General features: G+C 41.0%; 2 protein-coding genes across 3 annotated transcripts in view; both read right to left on the bottom strand.

The window, feature by feature from the left end:
- LOC129842863 (ATP-binding cassette sub-family C member 12-like) overlaps positions 1 to 19,578 on the bottom strand; it is a gene marked incomplete at its 5' end in the record, with an annotated part of 283,379 nt that overhangs the window by 132,401 nt on the left and 131,400 nt on the right.
- Positions 2,953 to 18,405, bottom strand: LOC129842866 (ATP-binding cassette sub-family C member 12-like). Its single transcript, XM_055911562.1, has 8 exons — positions 18,394 to 18,405; positions 18,143 to 18,232; positions 15,872 to 16,061; positions 12,588 to 12,747; positions 11,166 to 11,244; positions 10,078 to 10,191; positions 6,567 to 6,731; positions 2,953 to 5,825 (listed from the first exon to the last, which is right to left on the bottom strand). Exons 1-8 carry the CDS (start codon positions 18,403 to 18,405, stop codon positions 5,733 to 5,735), a joined length of 903 nt encoding a protein of 300 aa, XP_055767537.1. The 3' UTR covers positions 2,953 to 5,732.

The raw sequence follows: 19,578 nt of genomic DNA, 5'->3' as shown, positions 1-19,578 counted from the left end.
TTTGGCTTTGCACCACAATGTTACCAGCTGAGCCACATCGGGTCTGTCATGAACATTACGTGAGAGGTGCACAACTGCACACTGTGGATGACCAGCGATGAGAACCGCCAGTCCACTTTATCCCTCACAGTACGGAGGCTTATACTGACACCAGCTCTGTAGAATCAGGTCACCTCTAGTGGTCTGACACCAGCTCTGTAGAATCAGGTCACCTCTAGTGGTCTGACACCAGCTCTGTAGAATCAGGTCACCTCTAGTGGTCTGACACCAGCTCTGTAGAATCAGGTCACCTCTAGTGTTCTACTGACACCAGCTCTGTAGAATCAGGTCACCTCTAGTGGTCTGACACCAGCTCTGTAGAATCAGGTCACCTCTAGTGTTCTACTGACACCAGCTCTGTAGAATCAGGTCACCTCTAGTGGTCTGACACCAGCTCTGTAGAATCAGGTCACCTCTAGTGTTCTGACACCAGCTCTGTAGAATCAGGTCACCTCTAGTGTTCTACTGACACCAGCTCTGTAGAATCAGGTCACCTCTAGTGGTCTGACACCAGCTCTGAAGAATCAGGTCACCTCTAGTGGTCTGACACCAGCTCTGTAGAATCAGGTCACCTCTAGTGCTCTGACACCAGCTCTGTAGAATCAGGTCACCTCTAGTGGTCTGACACCAGCTCTGTAGAATCAGGTCACCTCTAGTGTTCTACTGACACCAGCTCTGTAGAATCAGGTCACCTCTAGTGGTCTACTGACACCAACTCTTTAGAATCAGGTCACCTCTAGTGTTCTACTGACACCAGCTCTGTAGAATCAGGTCACCTCTAGTGGTCTGACACCAGCTCTGTAGAATCAGGTCACCTCTAGTGTTCTACTGACACCAGCTCTGTAGAATCAGGTCACCTCTAGTGGTCTACTGACACCAGCTCTGTAGAATCAGGTCACCTCTAGTGGTCTACTGACACCAGCTCTGTAGAATCAGGTCATCTCTAGTGGTCTGACACCAGCTCTGTAGAATCAGGTCACCTCTAGTGGTCTGACACCAGCTATGAAGAATCAGGTCACCTCTAGTGGTCTGACACCAGCTCTGTAGAATCAGGTCACCTCTAGTGGTCTGACACCAGCTCTGTAGAATCAGGTCACCTCTAGTGGTCTGACACCAGCTATGAAGAATCAGGTCACCTCTAGTGGTCTGACACCAGCTCTGTAGAATCAGGTCACCTCTAGTGGTCTGACACCAGCTCTGTAGAATCAGGTCACCTCTAGTGGTCTGACACCAGCTCTGTAGAATCAGGTCACCTCTAGTGGTCTGACACCAGCTCTGTAGAATCAGGTCACCTCTAGTGGTCTGACACCAGCTCTGTAGAATCAGGTTACCTCTACTGGTCTGACACCAGCTCTGTAGAATCAGGTCACCTCTAGTGTTCTACTGACACCAGCTCTGTAGAATCAGGTCACCTCTAGTGGTCTGACACCAGCTCTATAGAATCAGGTCACCTCTAGTGGTCTGACACCAGCTCTGTAGAATCAGGTCACCTCTAGTGGTCTGACACCAGCTCTGTAGAATCAGGTCACCTCTAGTGGTCTGACACCAGCTCTGTAGAATCAGGTCACCTCTAGTGTTCTGACACCAGCTCTGTAGAATCAGGTCACCTCTAGTGGTCTGACACCAGCTCTGTAGAATCAGGTCACCTCTAGTGGTCTACTGACACCAGCTCTGTAGAATCAGGTCACCTCTAGTGGTCTGACACCAGCTCTGTAGAATCAGGTCACCTCTAGTGTTCTACTGACACCAGCTCTGTAGAATCAGGTCACCTCTAGTGTTCTACTGACACCAGCTCTGTAGAATCAGGTCACCTCTAGTGGTCTGACACCAGCTCTGAAGAATCAGGTCACCTCTAGTGGTCTGACACCAGCTCTGTAGAATCAGGTCACCTCTAGTGCTCTGACACCAGCTCTGTAGAATCAGGTCACCTCTAGTGGTCTGACACCAGCTCTGTAGAATCAGGTCACCTCTAGTGTTCTACTGACACCAGCTCTGTAGAATCAGGTCACCTCTAGTGTTCTACTGACACCAGCTCTGTAGAATCAGGTCACCTCTAGTGGTCTGACACCAGCTCTGTAGAATCAGGTCACCTCTAGTGCTCTACTGACACCAGCTCTGTAGAATCAGGTCATCTCTAATGTTCTACTGACACCAGCTCTGTAGAATCAGGTCACCTCTAGTGGTCTGACACCAGCTCTGTAGAATCAGGTCACCTCTAGTGGTCTGACACCAGCTCTGTAGAATCAGGTCACCTCTAGTGGTCTGACACCAGCTCTGTAGAATCAGGTCACCTCTAGTGGTCTGACACCAGCTCTGTAGAATCAGGTCACCTCTAGTGTTCTACTGACACCAGCTCTGTAGAATCAGGTCACCTCTAGTGGTCTGACACCAGCTCTGTAGAATCAGGTCACCTCTAGTGTTCTACTGACACCAGCTCTGTAGAATCAGGTCACCTCTAGTATTCTACTGACACCAGCTCTGTAGAATCAGGTCACCTCTAGTGGTCTGATACCAGCTCTGTAGAATCAGGTCACCTCTAGTGTTCTACTGACACCAGCTCTGTAGAATCAGGTCACCTCTAGTGGTCTGACACCAGCTCTGTAGAATCAGGTCACCTCTAGTGTTCTACTGACACCAGCTCTGTAGAATCAGGTTACCTCTAGTGGTCTGACACCAGCTCTGTAGAATCAGGTCACCTCTAGTGGTCTGACACCAGCTCTGTAGAATCAGGTCACCTCTAGTGGTCTGATACCAGCTCTGTAGAATCAGGTCACCTCTAGTGTTCTACTGACACCAGCTCTGTAGAATCAGGTCACCTCTAGTGGTCTGACACCAGCTCTGTAGAATCAGGTCACCTCTAGTATTCCTACTGATTGTAGTTCATGTTCATTGTTCCAAGTTAAAATATGAGGATTTCCAAGTTTGAGTTGTGTTTTATTGATGCAGCTGAATTATAACAGGTACTTTGGATATTGTAATCAATTAACAATCAAACGTATAACACTATGCGTTTTAGACGGAAGTTAGTTACGTATTCTCAGACTCATCCCCCAAACAATCCCATGAGATTTAATAAATGTAATTTTAATACATTTAATTTTAATACATTTAATTTTAATAAATGTAATTTTAATACATTTAATTTTAATAAATGTATTTTTAATACATTTAATTTTAATAAATGTAATTTTAATAAATGTAATTTTAATACATTTAATTTTAATAAATGTATTTTTAATACATTTAATTTTAATAAATGTAATTTTAACCATCCATCCAGTTATAGATATGTACAGACAGTTAATGTTTTGTTGCATGTATACTAATATAATATAATATAATATACTGCGTTCCCTGCTTTATCTTTCACACTTTCAACATAAACGTTCAATTCAGAGACAACAATATAAATAAATACACTTTAAATAAATACCGGAGATGAAGGCATGTAATTTCACCATGTATAATAACGACCATAATAATCATCATTAGTTCTGCAGGAATCTGGGCGTCTAGACACGAGAATGAGATTTCACTGTGACAGTAGCTTTACCTAGCCTGGGTACCAGACCTGTTTTGTGCTGTTATTCCACTCCTTGCCACTCATTGGTATTTTGACAAGCAGTGGCAAGGAGTGGAAGGACAGCACACACAGGCCTGGTACCCAGGCTAACATTCACCTCGGATTATCAACAATAAAATCCTGTTTACTGTCTGTTTACACTGCTGGGAATCATATGAGAGACAACGTATTAACCTGCTGGGAATCATATGAAATACAAAGTGTTACAATGCTGTGAATCGTATAAAATACAACGTGCTGTGAATCGTATAAAATACAAAGTGCTGTGAATCATATAAAATACAAAGTGTTGTGAATCATATAAAATACAAAGTGTTGTGAATCATATAAAATACAAAGTGTTGTGAATCATATAAAATACAAAGTGTTGTGAATCATATAAAATACAACGTGTTGTGAATCATATAAAATACAAAGTGTTGTGAATCATATAAAATACAAAGTGTTGTGAATCATATAAAATACAAAGTGTTGTGAATCATATAAAATACAAAGTGTTGTGAATCATATAAAATACAAAGTGTTGTGAATCATATAAAATACAAAGTGCTGTGAATCATATAAAATACAAAGTGTTGTGAATCATATAAAATACAAAGTGTTGTGAATCATATAAAATACAAAGTGCTGTGAATCATATAAAATACAACGTGCTGTGAATCATATAAAATACAAAGTGTTGTGAATCATATAAAATACAAAGTGTTGTGAATCATATAAAATACAACATGTTGTGAATCATATAAAATACAAAGTGTTGTGAATCATATAAAATACAAAGTGTTGTGAATCATATAAAATACAACGTGCTGTGAATTATATAATGGTGTTACTGCTGTTTAGTCGTTTCATAATGGTGTTACTGCTGTTTAGTCACTTCATAATGGTGTTACTGCTGTTTTGTCACTTCATAATGGTGTTACTGCTGTTTAGTCACTTCATAATGGTGTTACTGCTGTTTTGTCACTTCATAATGGTGTTACTGCTGTTTTGTCACTTCATAATTGTGTTACTGCTGTTTTGTCACTTCATAATGGTGTTACTGCTGTTTTGTCACTTCATAATGGTGTTACTGCTGTTTTGTTACTTCATAATGGTGTTACTGCTGTTTAGTCACTTCATAATGGTGTTACTGTTGTTTTGTCACTTCATAATGGTGTTACTGCTGTTTTGTTACTTCATAATGGTGTTACTGCTGTTTAGTCACTTCATAATGGTGTTACTGCTGTTTAGTCACTTCATAATGGTGTTACTGCTGTTTAGTCACTTCATAATGGTGTTACTGATGTTTAGTTACTTCATAATGGTGTTACTGCTGTTTAGTCACTTCATAATGGTGTTACTGCTGTTTAGTCACTTCATAATGGTGTTACTGATGTTTACTCACTTCATAATGGTGTTACTGATGTTTAGTCACTTCATAATGGTGTTACTGCTGTTTTGTTACTTCATAATGGTGTTACTGCTGTTTAGTCACTTCATAATGGTGTTACTGCTGTTTTGTCACTTCATAATGGTGTTACTGCTGTTTAGTCACTTCATAATGGTGTTACTGCTGTTTAGTCACTTCATAATGGTGTTACTGTTGTTTTGTCACTTCATAAAGGTGTTACTGCCTGATACAGCCTCCTTAGTCAATGCTACCATGACGGTAATGCCCTAGGCTTCAGGACAGACCATTCCCTGTGTGTAGTCACTTCATAAGTGTGTGTGTGTGTGAGTGTGAGTGTGAGTGTGAGTGTGAGTGTGAGTGTGTGTGTGTGTGTGTGTGTGTGTGTGTGTGTGTGTGTGTGTGTGTGTTTGTGTGGATAAGCGTGCAGGCACATTCATGTGTGTCCATGGAAAACAGAGAAAGCATTGAGGGGTGGGGTGGTCCCACAATTAAGGACAGGTGGTGGGCGGAGACTGTAGATGGAGGTGTGTCCAGATTGCATATGGAGGTGTGTCCAGACTGCATATGGAGGTGTGTCCAGACTGCATATGGGGGTGTGTCCAGACTGCATATGGAGGTGTGTCCAGACTTCAGATGGGGGTGTGTCCAGACTGCATATGGAGGTGTGTCCAGAATGTAGATGGAGGTGTGTCCAGGCTCATGGAGATGTGGCCAGGCTCATGTGTTGACAGTGTTGGCTGCAGCCAGGAGAGCTGCAAACTGAGAATCTGGTCTCTGCATCAGGACCTCTGGACTGTCAAACTCAACCGCCTGCCAGGTGGGCACAGAACACACACACACACACACACACACACACACACACACACACACACACACACACACACACACACACACACACACACACACACACACACACACACACACACACACACACACACACACACACACACACACACACACACACACACACACACACACAGAACACACAGACATATATCAGTTCATTTATACATCAGTCCATCTCTTCTCACTCTATCAATATTCACCCATGTTTAGTTTGTTTTGAAACCTTTTAAAATCCAATGTGGAGCCAATAGATGAACACTTCTCTGTAGAGTGTAAAACAGGAGATCCTTACAGTTTTATGCTTCAGTTGGAATCAGCTTGAACCCCAGAGAGGGGTTATGTGTTTGTAACAGGTCTGTCTGTCTGTCTGTCTGTCTGTCTGTCTGTCTGTCTGTCTGTCTGTGGTTATGTGTTTGTAACAGGTCAGGTTGTCAGTCAGTCAGTCAGTCAGTCAGTCCAGTCAGTCAGTCAGTGTGTTTGTAACAGGTCAGGTAGTCTGTCTGTCTGTCTGTCTGTCTGTCTGTCTGTCTGTCTGTCTGTCTGTCTGTCTGTCTGTCTGTGGTTATATGTTTGTAACAGGTCTGTCTGTCTGTCTGTCTGTCTGTCTGTCTGTCTGTCTGTGGTTATATGTTTGTAACAGGTCTGTCTGTCTGTCTGTCTGTCTGTCTGTCTGTCTGTCTGTCTGTCTGTCTGTGTATAGCCTACCTTTCCGGCGTCCATGACCAGAATACGATCTGACTCCAGGACGGTGTTAATACGGTGAGCAATAGTAAGCATGGTACAGTCCTGGAACGCGTCTCTAATGGTGTGCTGGATCAGAGAGTCTGTCTCTGAGTCGATCGACGCTGTCGCCTCGTCCAACAAGATGATCTGAGGAGGAGAGACCAGGCTAATATTCAGGTTATTAGGATACCAGCTGTGTAGTCTTGACAGAACAGGAGAGACCAGGCTAATATTCAGGTTATTAGGATACCAGCTGTGTAGTCTTGACAGAACAGGAGAGACCAGGCTAATCTTCAGGCTATTAGGATACCAGCTGTGTAGTCTTGACAGAACAGGAGAGACCAGGCTAATATTCAGGTTATTAGGATACCAGATGTGTAGTCTTGACAGAACAGGAGAGACCAGGCTAATATTCAGGTTATTAGGATACCAGCTGTGTAGTCTTGACAGAACAGCAGAGACCAGGCTAATATTCAGGTTATTAGGATACCAGCTGTGTAGTCTTGAAAGAACAGGAGAGACCAGGCTAATATTCAGGTTATTAGGATACCAGCTGTGTAGTCTTGACAGAACAGGAGAGACCAGGCTAATATTCAGGTTACTAGGATACCAGCTGTGTAGTCTTGACAGAACAGGAGAGACCAGGCTAATATTCAGGTTATTAGGATACCAGCTGTGTAGTCTTGACAGAACAGGAGAGACCAGGCTAATATTCAGGTTATTAGGATACCAGCTGTGTAGTCTTGCAATGCCATCCTTCCAGGTCTGGAAGAAGCTTGGAAATGGAGGCTTGATAACTATGTAAAATTGCAATTTACTAATGTCAATTAGGTAGTAAATACCTGGTAATTGCTGTACTGTAAAAAACTTTTTCCTAGAATACAGTATGACTAGCTGTATGTACCGTAAAATACATTTTCCTAGAATACAGTATGACTAGCTGTATGTACTGTAAAATACATTTTCCCAGAATACAGTATGACTAGCTGTATGTACTGTAAAATACATTTTCCTAAAATACAGTATGACTAGCTCTATGTATTGTAAAATACATTTTCCCAGAATACAGTAGGACTAGCTGTATGTACTGTAAAATACATTTTCCCAGAATACAGTATGACTAGCTGTATGTACTGTAAAATACATTTTCCTAGAATACAGTATGACTAGCTGTATGTACTGTAAAATACATTTTCCCAGAATACAGTATGACTAGCTGTATGTACTGTAAAATACATTTTCCTAGAATACAGTATGACTAGCTGTATGTACTGTAAAATACATTTTCCCAGAATACAGTATGACTAGCTGTATGTACTGTAAAATACATTTTCCTAGAATACAGTATGACTAGCTCTATGTACTGTAAAATACATTTTACTGGAATACAGTATGACTAGCTGTATGTACTGTAAAATACATTTTCCCAGAATACAGTATGACTAGCTGTATGTACTGTAAAATACATTTTCCTATAATACATTATGACTAGCTCTATGTACTGTAAAATACATTTTCCCAGAATACAGTAGGACTAGCTATATGTACTGTAAAATACATTTTCCTAGAATACAGTATGACTAGCTGTATGTACTGTAAAATACATTTTCCTAGAATACAGTATGACTGGCTGTATGTACTATAAAATACATTTTCCCAGAATACAGTATGACTAGCTGTATGTACTGTAAAATACATTTTCCTAGAATACAGTATGACTAGCTGTATGTACTGTAAAATACATTTTCCCAGAATACAGTATGACTAGCTGTATGTACTGTAAAATAAATGTTCCTAGAATACAGTATGACTAGCTCTATGTACTGTAAAATACATTTTACTGGAATACAGTATGACTAGCTGTATGTACTGTAAAATACATTTTCCCAGAATACAGTATGACTAGCTGTATGTACTGTAAAATACATTTTCCTATAATACATTATGACTAGCTCTATGTACTGTAAAATACATTTTCCCAGAATACAGTAGGACTAGCTATATGTACTGTAAAATACATTTTCCTAGAATACAGTATGACTAGCTGTATGTACTGTAAAATACATTTTCCTAGAATACAGTATGACTGGCTGTATGTACTATAAAATACATTTTCCCAGAATACAGTATGACTAGCTGTATGTACTGTAAAATACATTTTCCTAGAATACAGTATGACTAGCTGTATGTACTGTAAAATACATTTTCCCAGAATACAGTATGACTAGCTGTATGTACTGTAAAATAAATGTTCCTAGAATACAGTATGACTAGCTCTATGTACTGTAAAATACATTTTACTGGAATACAGTATGACTAGCTGTATGTACTGTAAAATAAATTTTCCTAGAATACAGTATGACTAGCTGAATGTACTGTAAAATACATGTTCCTAGAATACAGTATGACTAGCTGTATGTACTGTAAAATACATTTTACTGGAATACAGTATGACTAGCTGTATGTACTGTAAAATACATTTTCCTAGAATACAGTATGACTAGCTGTATGTACTGTAAAATACATTTTACTGGAATACAGTATGACTAGCTGTATGTACTGTAAAATACATTTTCCTAGAATACAGTATGACTAGCTGTATGTACTGTAAAATACATTTTACAGGAATACAGTACGACTAGCTGTATGTACTGTAAAATATATTTTACTGGAATACAGTACGACTACCTGTATGTACTGTAAGATACATTTTACTGAAATACAGTATGACTAGCTGTATGTACTGTAAAATGAATTTTCTTAGAATACAGTATGACTAGCTATATGTACTGTAAAATACATTTTCCTAGAATACAGTATGACTAGCTGTATGTACTGTAAAATACATTTTCCTAGAATACAGTATGACTGGCTGTATGTACTGTAAAATACATTTTCCTAGAATACAGTATGACTAGCTGTATGTACTGTAAAATACATTTTCCTAGAATACAGTATGACTAGCTGTATGTACTGTAAAATACATTTTCCTAGAATACAGTATGACTAGCTATATGTACTGTAAAATACATTTTCCTAGAATACAGTATGACTAGCTGTATGTACTGTAAAATACATTTTCTTAGAATACAGTATGACTAGCTATATGTACTGTAAAATACATTTTCCTAGAATACAGTATGACTAGCTGTATGTACTGTAAAATACATTTTCTTAGAATACAGTATGACTAGCTATATGTACTGTAAAATACATTTTCCTAGAATACAGTATGACTAGCTATATGTACTGTAAAATACATTTTCCTAGAATACAGTATGACTAGCTGTATGTACTGTAAAATACATTTTCTTAGAATACAGTATGACTAGCTATATGTACTGTAAAATACATTTTCCTAGAATACAGTATGACTAGGTGTATGTAGTATAAAATACATTTTCCTGGAATACAGTATGACTAGCTGTATGTACCGTAAAATATATTTTTTTAGAATACAGTACATTCTATGTTGCTGTAAAAGGTTTCTGACCTTGGAGTTCCGTAGCAGGGCTCTGGCCATACACATCAGCTGTCTCTCTCCCACAGAGAAGTTCTCGCCGTTCTCCACCACCTCAGACTGCAGCTTCTCAGGGAGACTGGAGATCTGTGACATACAGAGGCAGCCAACAGACAGTAAACCAGGCCTTATGTAATGTTCCCCATAGAGGCAGCCAACAGACAGTAGACCAGGCCTTATGTAATGTTCCCCATAGAGGCAGCCAACAGACAGTAGACCAGGTCTTATGTAATGTTCCCCATAGAGGCAGCCAACAGACAGTAAACCAGGCCTTATGTAATGTTCCCCATAGAGGCAGCCAACAGACAGTAGACCAGGTCTTATGTAATGTTCCCCATAGAGGCAGCCAACAGACAGTAAACCAGGCCTTATGTAATGTTCCCCATAGAGGCAGCCAACAGACAGTAAACCAGGCCTTATGTAATGTTCCCCATAGAGGCAGCCAACAGACAGTAAACCAGGCCTTATGTAATGGTCCCCATAGAGGCAGCCAACAGACAGTAAACCAGGCCTTATGTAATGTTCCCCATAGAGGCAGCCAACAGACAGTAGACCAGGCCTTATGTAATGTTCCCCATAGAGGCAGCCAACAGACAGTAAACCAGGCCTTATGTAATGTTCCCCATAGAGGCAGCCAACAGACAGTAGACCAGGCCTTATGTAATGTTCCCCATAGAGGCAGCCAACAGACAGTAAACCAGGCCTTATGTAATGGTCCCCATAGAGGCAGCCAACAGACAGTAAACCAGGCCTTATGTAATGTTCCCCATAGAGGCAGCCAACAGACAGTAGACCAGGCCTTATGTAATGTTCCCCATAGAGGCAGCCAACAGACAGTAAACCAGGCCTTATGTAATGTTCCCCATAGAGACAGCCAACAGACAGTAGACCAGGTCTTATGTAATGTTCCCCATAGAGGCAGCCAACAGACAGTAAACCAGGCCTTATGTAATGGTCCCCATAGAGGCAGCCAACAGACAGTAAACCAGACCTTATGTAATGGTCCCCATAGAGGCAGCCAACAGACAGTAAACCAGACCGTACGTAGAGGCTATACGTACTGTGTGTTTCATGTAGGTCTTCTCCAGAGCCGACCAGATGTCCTCATCACTATAGTTGTTGAAAGGATCCATATTATACCTGCAGCAGGAGAACAAGTCACATGACCCAGTCACATGACCCAGTCAGATAGAGACACAGTAATACTGGCTGACAGAGTGGTGACAACTGGACCCAGTCAGATAGAGACACAGTTATACTGTGTAGTCAGTGGTATTACCTGGTCTATGGAGTCTGTTTCTATAGGTGACTAGTGTACTGTGTAGACAGTGGTATTACCTGGTCTATGGTGTCTGTTTCTATAGGTGACTAGAGTACTGTGTAGACAGGTATAGACAGTGGTATTACCTGGTCTATGGCGTCTGTTTCTATAGGTGACTAGTGTACTGTGTAGACAGTAATAGACAGTGGTATTACCTGGTCTATGGAGTCTGTTTCTATAGGTGACTAGTGTACTGTGTAGACAGTAATAGACAGTGGTATTACCTGGTCTATGGAGTCTGTTTCTATAGGTGACTAGTGTACTGTGTAGACAGTAATAGACAGTGGTATTACCTGGTCTATGGAGTCTGTTTCTATAGGTGACTAGTGTACTGTGTAGACAGTAATAGACAGTGGTATTACCTGGTCTATGGAGTCTGTTTCTATAGGTGACTAGTGTGCTGTGTAGACAGTAATAGACAGTGGTATTACCTGGTCTATGGAGTCTGTTTCTATAGGTGACTAGTGTACTGTGTAGACAGTAATTGACAGTGGTATTACCTGGTCTATGGAGTCTGTTTCTATAGGTGACTAGTGTACTGTGTAGACAGTAATAGACAGTGGTATTACCTGGTCTATGGAGTCTGTTTCTATAGGTGACTAGTGTACTGTGTAGACAGTAATAGACAGTGGTATTACCTGGTCTATGGAGTCTGTTTCTATAGGTGACTAGTGTACTGTGTAGACAGTAATAGACAGTGGTATTACCTGGTCTATGGAGTCTGTTTCTATAGGTGACTAGTGTCCTGTGTAGACAGTGGTATTACCTGGTCTATGGAGTCTGTTTCTATAGGTGACTAGTGTACTGTGTAGACAGTGGTATTACCTGGTCTATGGAGTCTGTTTCTATAGGTGACTAGTGTACTGTGTAGACAGTAATAGACAGTGGTATTACCTGGTCTATGGAGTCTGTTTCTATAGGTGACTAGTGTACTGTGTAGACAGTAATAGACAGTGGTATTACCTGGTCTATGGTGTCTGTTTCTACAGGTGACTAGTGTACTGTGCAGACAGTGGTATTACCTGGTCTATGGAGTCTGTTTCTATAGGTGACTAGTGTACTGTGTAGACAGTAATAGACAGTGGTATTACCTGGTCTATGGATTCTGTTTCTACAGGTGAGTAATGTGTACTGTGTAGACAGTAATAGACAGTGGTATTACCTGACAGTACTGATGAATAGGACGGGGTCCTGGGGGATGACTGATAGTTTACTGCGGAGGTCCTCCAGGCCTATAGCGCTGGTGTCCACCCCATCTATGAAGATCGTCCCTGCAGCTGGTTCCACCAGGCGGAAGAGGGCGACTCCTAAAGAAGACTTCCCTGTTGGGTGACATATAATATCCAGGTTATATGCAACACATCCAGGTCACATCCAGGTTATATACAACACATCCAGGTCACATTCAGGTAATATCTAGGTTATATACAACACATCCAGGTCACATCCAGGTTATATACAACACATCCAGGTCACATCCAGGTCATATACAGGTTATATACAGCACATCCAGGTTAAATACAACACATCCAGGTTATATACAACACATCCAGGTCACATCCAGGTTATATACAACACATCCAGGTCACATCCAGGTTATATACAACACATCCAGGTCACATTCAGGTAATATCTAGGTTATATACAACACATCCAGGTCACATCCAGGTTATATACAACACATCCAGGTCACATCCAGGTTATATACAACACATCCAGGTCACATCCAGGTTATATACAACACATCCAGGTCACATTCAGGTAATATCTAGGTTATATACAACACATCCAGGTTATATACAACACATCCAGGTCACATCCAGGTTATATACAACACATCCAGGTCACATTCAGGTAATATCTAGGTTATATACAACACATCCAGGTCACATCCAGGTTATATACAACACATCCAGGTCACATCCAGGTCATATACAGGTTATATACAGCACATCCAGGTTAAATACAACACATCCAGGTTATATACAACACATCCAGGTCACATCCAGGTTATATACAACACATCCAGGTCACATCCAGGTTATATACAACACATCCAGGTCACATTCAGGTAATATCTAGGTTATACACAACACATCCAGGTCACATCCAGGTTATATACAACACATCCAGGTCACATCCAGGTCATATACAGGTTATATACAGCACATCCAGGTCAAATACAACACATCCAGGTTATATACAACACATCCAGGTCATATCCAAGTCATATCCAGGTTATATACAGCACATCCAGGTTAAATACAACACATCCAGGTTATATACAGCACATCAAGGTCACATCCAGGTTATATACAACACATCCAGGTTATATACAGCACATCAAGGTCACATCCAGGTTATATACAACACATCCAGGTTATATACAGCACATCCAGGTCACATCCAGGTCACATCCAGGTCATATCCAGGTCATATCCAGCTGCTGTCTCAGAATTGACACATTGTTCTAGATACACATCCAGGTCACATCCAGGTCACATCCAGGTCATATCCAGGTTATACCCAGGTCACATCCAGGTCATATCCAGGTCACATCCAGGTTATATACAGCACATCCAGGTTATATACCGCACATCCAGGTTAAATACAGCACATCCAGGTTAAATACAACACATCCAGGTTATATACAACACATCCAGGTTATATACAACACATCCAGGTCACATCCAGGTCACATCCAGGTTATATACAACACATCCAGGTCATATCCAAGTCATATCCAGGTTATATACAACACATCCAGGTTAAATACAGCACATCCAGGTTATATACAACACATCCAGGTCATATCCAAGTCATATCCAGGTTATATACAACACATCCAGGTTAAATACAGCACATCCAGGTTATATACAACACATCCAGGTTATACACAACACATCCAGGTTATACACAACACATCCAGGTCACATCCAGGTCACATCCAGGTCATATCCAGCTGCTCTCTCAGTATTGACACATTGTTCTAGATACACATCCAGGTCACATCCAGGTCATATCCAGGTTACATCCAGGTCATATCCAGGTCACATCCAGGTCATATCCAGGTCACATCCAGGTCATATACAGTTGCTGTCTCAGTATTGCCAGATTGTTCTGGATACACACACAGGTCACATCCAGGTCACATCCAGGTCACATCCAGGTCATATCCAGGTTACATCCAGGTCACATCCAGGTCATATCCAGGTCACATCCAGGTCACATCCAGGTCATATACAGTTGCTGTCTCAGTATTGCCAGATTGTTCTGGATACACACGCAGGTCACATCCAGGTCACATCCAGGTCACATCCAGATCACATCCAGGTCATATCCAGGTCACATCCAGATCAACCAAGGACAACCAATCAGGCACTCCATCAATCAGGCCTTTATGGTAGAGTGGCCAGACGGAAGCCACTCTTCAGTAAAAGGCACATGACAGCCCACTTGGAGTTTGCCAAAAGGCACCTAAAGGATTCTCAGACCATGAGAAACAAGATTCCCTGGTCTGATGAAATCCAGATTGAACTCTTTGTCCTGAATGCCAAGAGTCACGTCTGGAGGAAACCTGGCACCATCCCTACGGTGAAGCATGGTGGTGGCAGCATCATGCTGTGGTGATGTTTTTCAGCGGCAGGGACTGGGAGACTAGTCAGGATCGAGGGAAAGATGAACGGAGCAAAGTACAGAGAGATCCTTAATGAAAACCTGCTCCCCAGAGTGCTCAGGACCTCAGACTGAGGCGAAGGTTCCTACAACGACACTAAGCACAAAGCCAAGACAACGCAGGAGTGGCTTCAGGACATGTCTCTGAATGTCCTTGAGTGGCCCAGCCAGAGCCCGGACTTGAACCCGATCGAACATCTCTGGAGAGACCTGAAAACAGCTGTGCAGCGATGCTCCCCATCCAACCTGACAGAGCTTGAGAGGATCTGCAGAGAAGAATGGGAGAAACTCCCCAAATACAGGTGTGCCAAGCTTGTAGCGTCAAACCCAAGAAGACTCGAGGCTGTAATCGCTGCCAAAGGTACTTCAACAAAGTACTGAGTAAAAGGTCTGAATTACTTATGTGATATTTCAGTGTTTTACTAGTAATACATTTGCAAAAATGTCTAAAAACCTGTTTTTGCTTTGTAATTATGGAGTATTGTGTGTAGATTGGTGAAGGAAAAAAACGATTTAATCCATTTTAGAATGAGGCTGTAATGTAACAAAATGTGGAAAAAGTCAAGGGGTCTGAATACTTTTCCAAATGTGACTGTATATAGCAATGACAATGTTAACTGTGGTGTTTCATGCTAACATTATGACTGTGAGTAGGTGGTCTAAACTGAGACCTTACCGGAGCCCGTGAAATACCGTTAGCCACCAGCAGCACACATAGACAAATAGTACAGACAAGTTCAACTCTGACAATGAGTTGGACTGAGGCGTTACCGGAGCCCGTCCTCCCCACGATGCCCAGCTTCTCCCTGGGCTGGATGTTGAGCTGCAGTCCATCGAGCACGATGGGGGTGTTCGCTCTGTACCTCATCGTGTAGTCCTTAAAGGAGATGGCCCCTTTATGAGGCCAACCTTCTGGGATGAGGGCGTCTTTAACTCTCCTGGGCGCCTCAGACACGCAACCCTGGACAGAAACATGATTATAACAGACAACATCCTGGACAGAAACATGATTATAACAGACAACATCCTGGACAGAAACATGATTACCGGTATAACAGACAACATCCTGGACAGAAACATGATTATAACAGACAACATCCTGGACAGAAACATGATTATAACAGACAACATCCTGGACAGAAACATGATTATAACAGACAACACCCTGGACAGAAACATGATTATAACAGACAACATCCTGGACAGAAACATGGTTATAACAGACAACATCCTGGACAGAAACATGATTATAACAGACAACACCCTGGACATGATAATAACAGACAACACCCTGGACATGATTATAACAGACAACATCCTGGACAGAAACATGATTATAACAGACAACATCCTGGACATGATTATAACAGACAACACCCTGGACATGATTATAACAGACAACATCCTGGACAGAAACATGATTATAACAGACAACATCCTGGACAGAAACATGATTATAACAGACAACACCCTGGACAGAAACATGATTATAACAGACAACACCCTGGACAGAAACATGATTATAACAGACAACATCCTGGACAGAAACATGATTATAACAGACAACATCCTGGACATGATTATAACAGACAACACCCTGGACAGAAACATGATTATAACAGACAACATCCTGGACAGAAACATGATTATAACAGACAACATCCTGGACAGAAACATGATTATAACAGACAACATCCTGGACATGATTATAACAGACAACACCCTGGACAGAAACATGATTATAACAGACAACACCCTGGACAGAAACATGATTATAACAGACAACATCCTGGACAGAAACATGATTATAACAGACAACACCCTGGACATGATAATAACAGACAACATCCTGGACAGAAACATGATTATAGCAGACAACACCCTGGACAGAAACATGATTATAACAGACAACATCCTGGACAGAAACATGATTATAACAGACAACATCCTGGACAGAAACATGATTATAACAGACAACATCCTGGACATGATTATAACAGACAACACCCTGGACAGAAACATGATTATAACAGACAACACCCTGGACAGAAACATGATTATAACAGACAACATCCTGGACAGAAACATGATTATAACAGACAACACCCTGGACATGATAATAACAGACAACATCCTGGACAGAAACATGATTATAACAGACAACACCCTGGACAGAAACATGATTATAACAGACAACATCCTGGACAGAAACATGATTATAACAGACAACACCCTGGACAGAAACATGATTATAACAGACAACATCCTGGACAGAAACATGATTATAACAGACAACACCCTGGACAGAAACATGATTATAACAGACAACATCCTGGACATGATTATAACAGACAACACCCTGGACAGAAACATGATTATAACAGACAACATCCTGGACAGAAACATGATTATAACAGACAACATCCTGGACAGAAACATGATTATAACAGACAACATCCTGGACATGATTATAACAGACAACACCCTGGACAGAAACATGATTATAACAGACAACACCCTGGACAGAAACATGATTATAACAGACAACATCCTGGACAGAAACATGATTATAACAGACAACACCCTGGACATGATAATAACAGACAACATCCTGGACAGAAACATGATTATAACAGACAACATCCTGGACAGAAACATGATTATAACAGACAACATCCTGGACAGAAACATGATTATAACAGACAACATCCTGGACAGAAACATGATTATAACAGACAACATCCTGGACATGATTATAACAGACAACACCCTGGACAGAAACATGATTATAACAGACAACATCCTGGACATGATTATAACAGACAACACCCTGGACATGATTATAACAGACAACATCCTGGACAGAAACATGATTATAACAGACAACACCCTGGACAGAAACATGATTATAACAGACAACATCCTGGACATGATTATAACAGACAACATCCTGGACATGATTATAACAGTGTATTAAAAGGTAATGAAAGACGGTAAAGACATTGTTAGTGTATTTGTAGTTAAACTTATTGATGTTCTCACCTCAATGTACTCCTGTAGTCTCTCCACTGACAGGAACTTGGCTTCCAGCTCTGTAGACAGTCTCACCACGTACTGGAGCATACCTGTCAACTGAACAACAGGTAACACAACACACAGTCAACAAACTCCATATCAACTGGTAATCTGACATCTCTTCCCTGTGGGATTATCTTTAGAACACTAGAGGGCAGCATTGAGTCATATCGAATCATTGGAAGTCCTCAAACTGTGTAGCTCTATCTGTACTGCACTGGCAGGGACATAGTGAATACTGGTAGCGCAATAATGAACCCAACATGGAACGGAAGCAACATGAAACAACATAGATACACCCTACAGTTCATTAACCACATACACTGTACCTGTATGGAGTATTAGACTCTACCTGTATGGAGTATTAGACTCTACCTGTATGGTGTATTAGACTATACCTGTATGGTGTATTAGACTCTACCTGTATGGAGTATTAGACTCTACCTGTATGGTGTATTAGACTCTACCTGTATGGAGTATTAGACTCTACCTGTATGGAGTATTAGACTCTACCTGTATGGAGTATTAGACTCTACCTGTATGGTGTATTAGACTCTACCTGTATGGTGTATTAGACTCTACCTGTATGGTGTATTAGACTCTACCTGTATGTTGTATTAGACTCTACCTGTATGGAGTATTAGACTCTACCTGTATGTTGTATTAGACTCTACCTGTATGGAGTATTAGACTCTACCTGTATGGTGTATTAGACTCTACCTGTATGGAGTATTAGACTCTACATTAGACTCTACCTGTATGGAGTATTAGACTCAACCTGTATGGTGTATTAGACTCTACCTGTATGGAGGATTAGACTCTACCTGTATGGTGTATTAGACTGTACCTGTATGGAGTATTAGACTCTACCTGTATGGAGTATTAGACTCTACCTGTATGGTGTATTAGACTCTACCTGTATGGAGTATTAGACTCTACCTGTATGGAGTATTAGACTCTACCTGTATGGAGTATTAGACTCTACATTAGACTCTACCTGTATGGAGTATTAGACTCTACCTGTATGGAGTATTAGACTCTACCTGTATGGAGTATTAGACTCTACCTGTATGGAGTATTAGACTCTACATTAGACTCTACCTGTATGGAGTATTAGACTCTACCTGTATGGAGTTTTAGACTCTACCTGTATGGTGTATTAGACTCTACCTGTATGGAGTATTAGACTCTACCTGTATGGAGTATTAGACTCTACCTGTATGGAGTATTAGACTCTACCTGTATGGTGTATTAGACTCTACATTAGACTCTACCTGTATGGAGTATTAGACTCTACCTGTATGGTGTATTAGACTCTACATTAGACTCTACCTGTATGGAGTATTAGACTCTACCTGTATGGTGTATTAGACTCTACCTGTATGGAGTATTAGACTCTACCT

This window comes from Salvelinus fontinalis, unplaced genomic scaffold (genome assembly GCF_029448725.1).
Source record: "Salvelinus fontinalis isolate EN_2023a unplaced genomic scaffold, ASM2944872v1 scaffold_0072, whole genome shotgun sequence".
NCBI classification, from domain to species: Eukaryota; Metazoa; Chordata; class Actinopteri; order Salmoniformes; family Salmonidae; genus Salvelinus; species Salvelinus fontinalis.
Note: the sequence above shows the minus strand (reverse complement) of the source record. Positions and strands in the feature narration are given on the sequence as shown.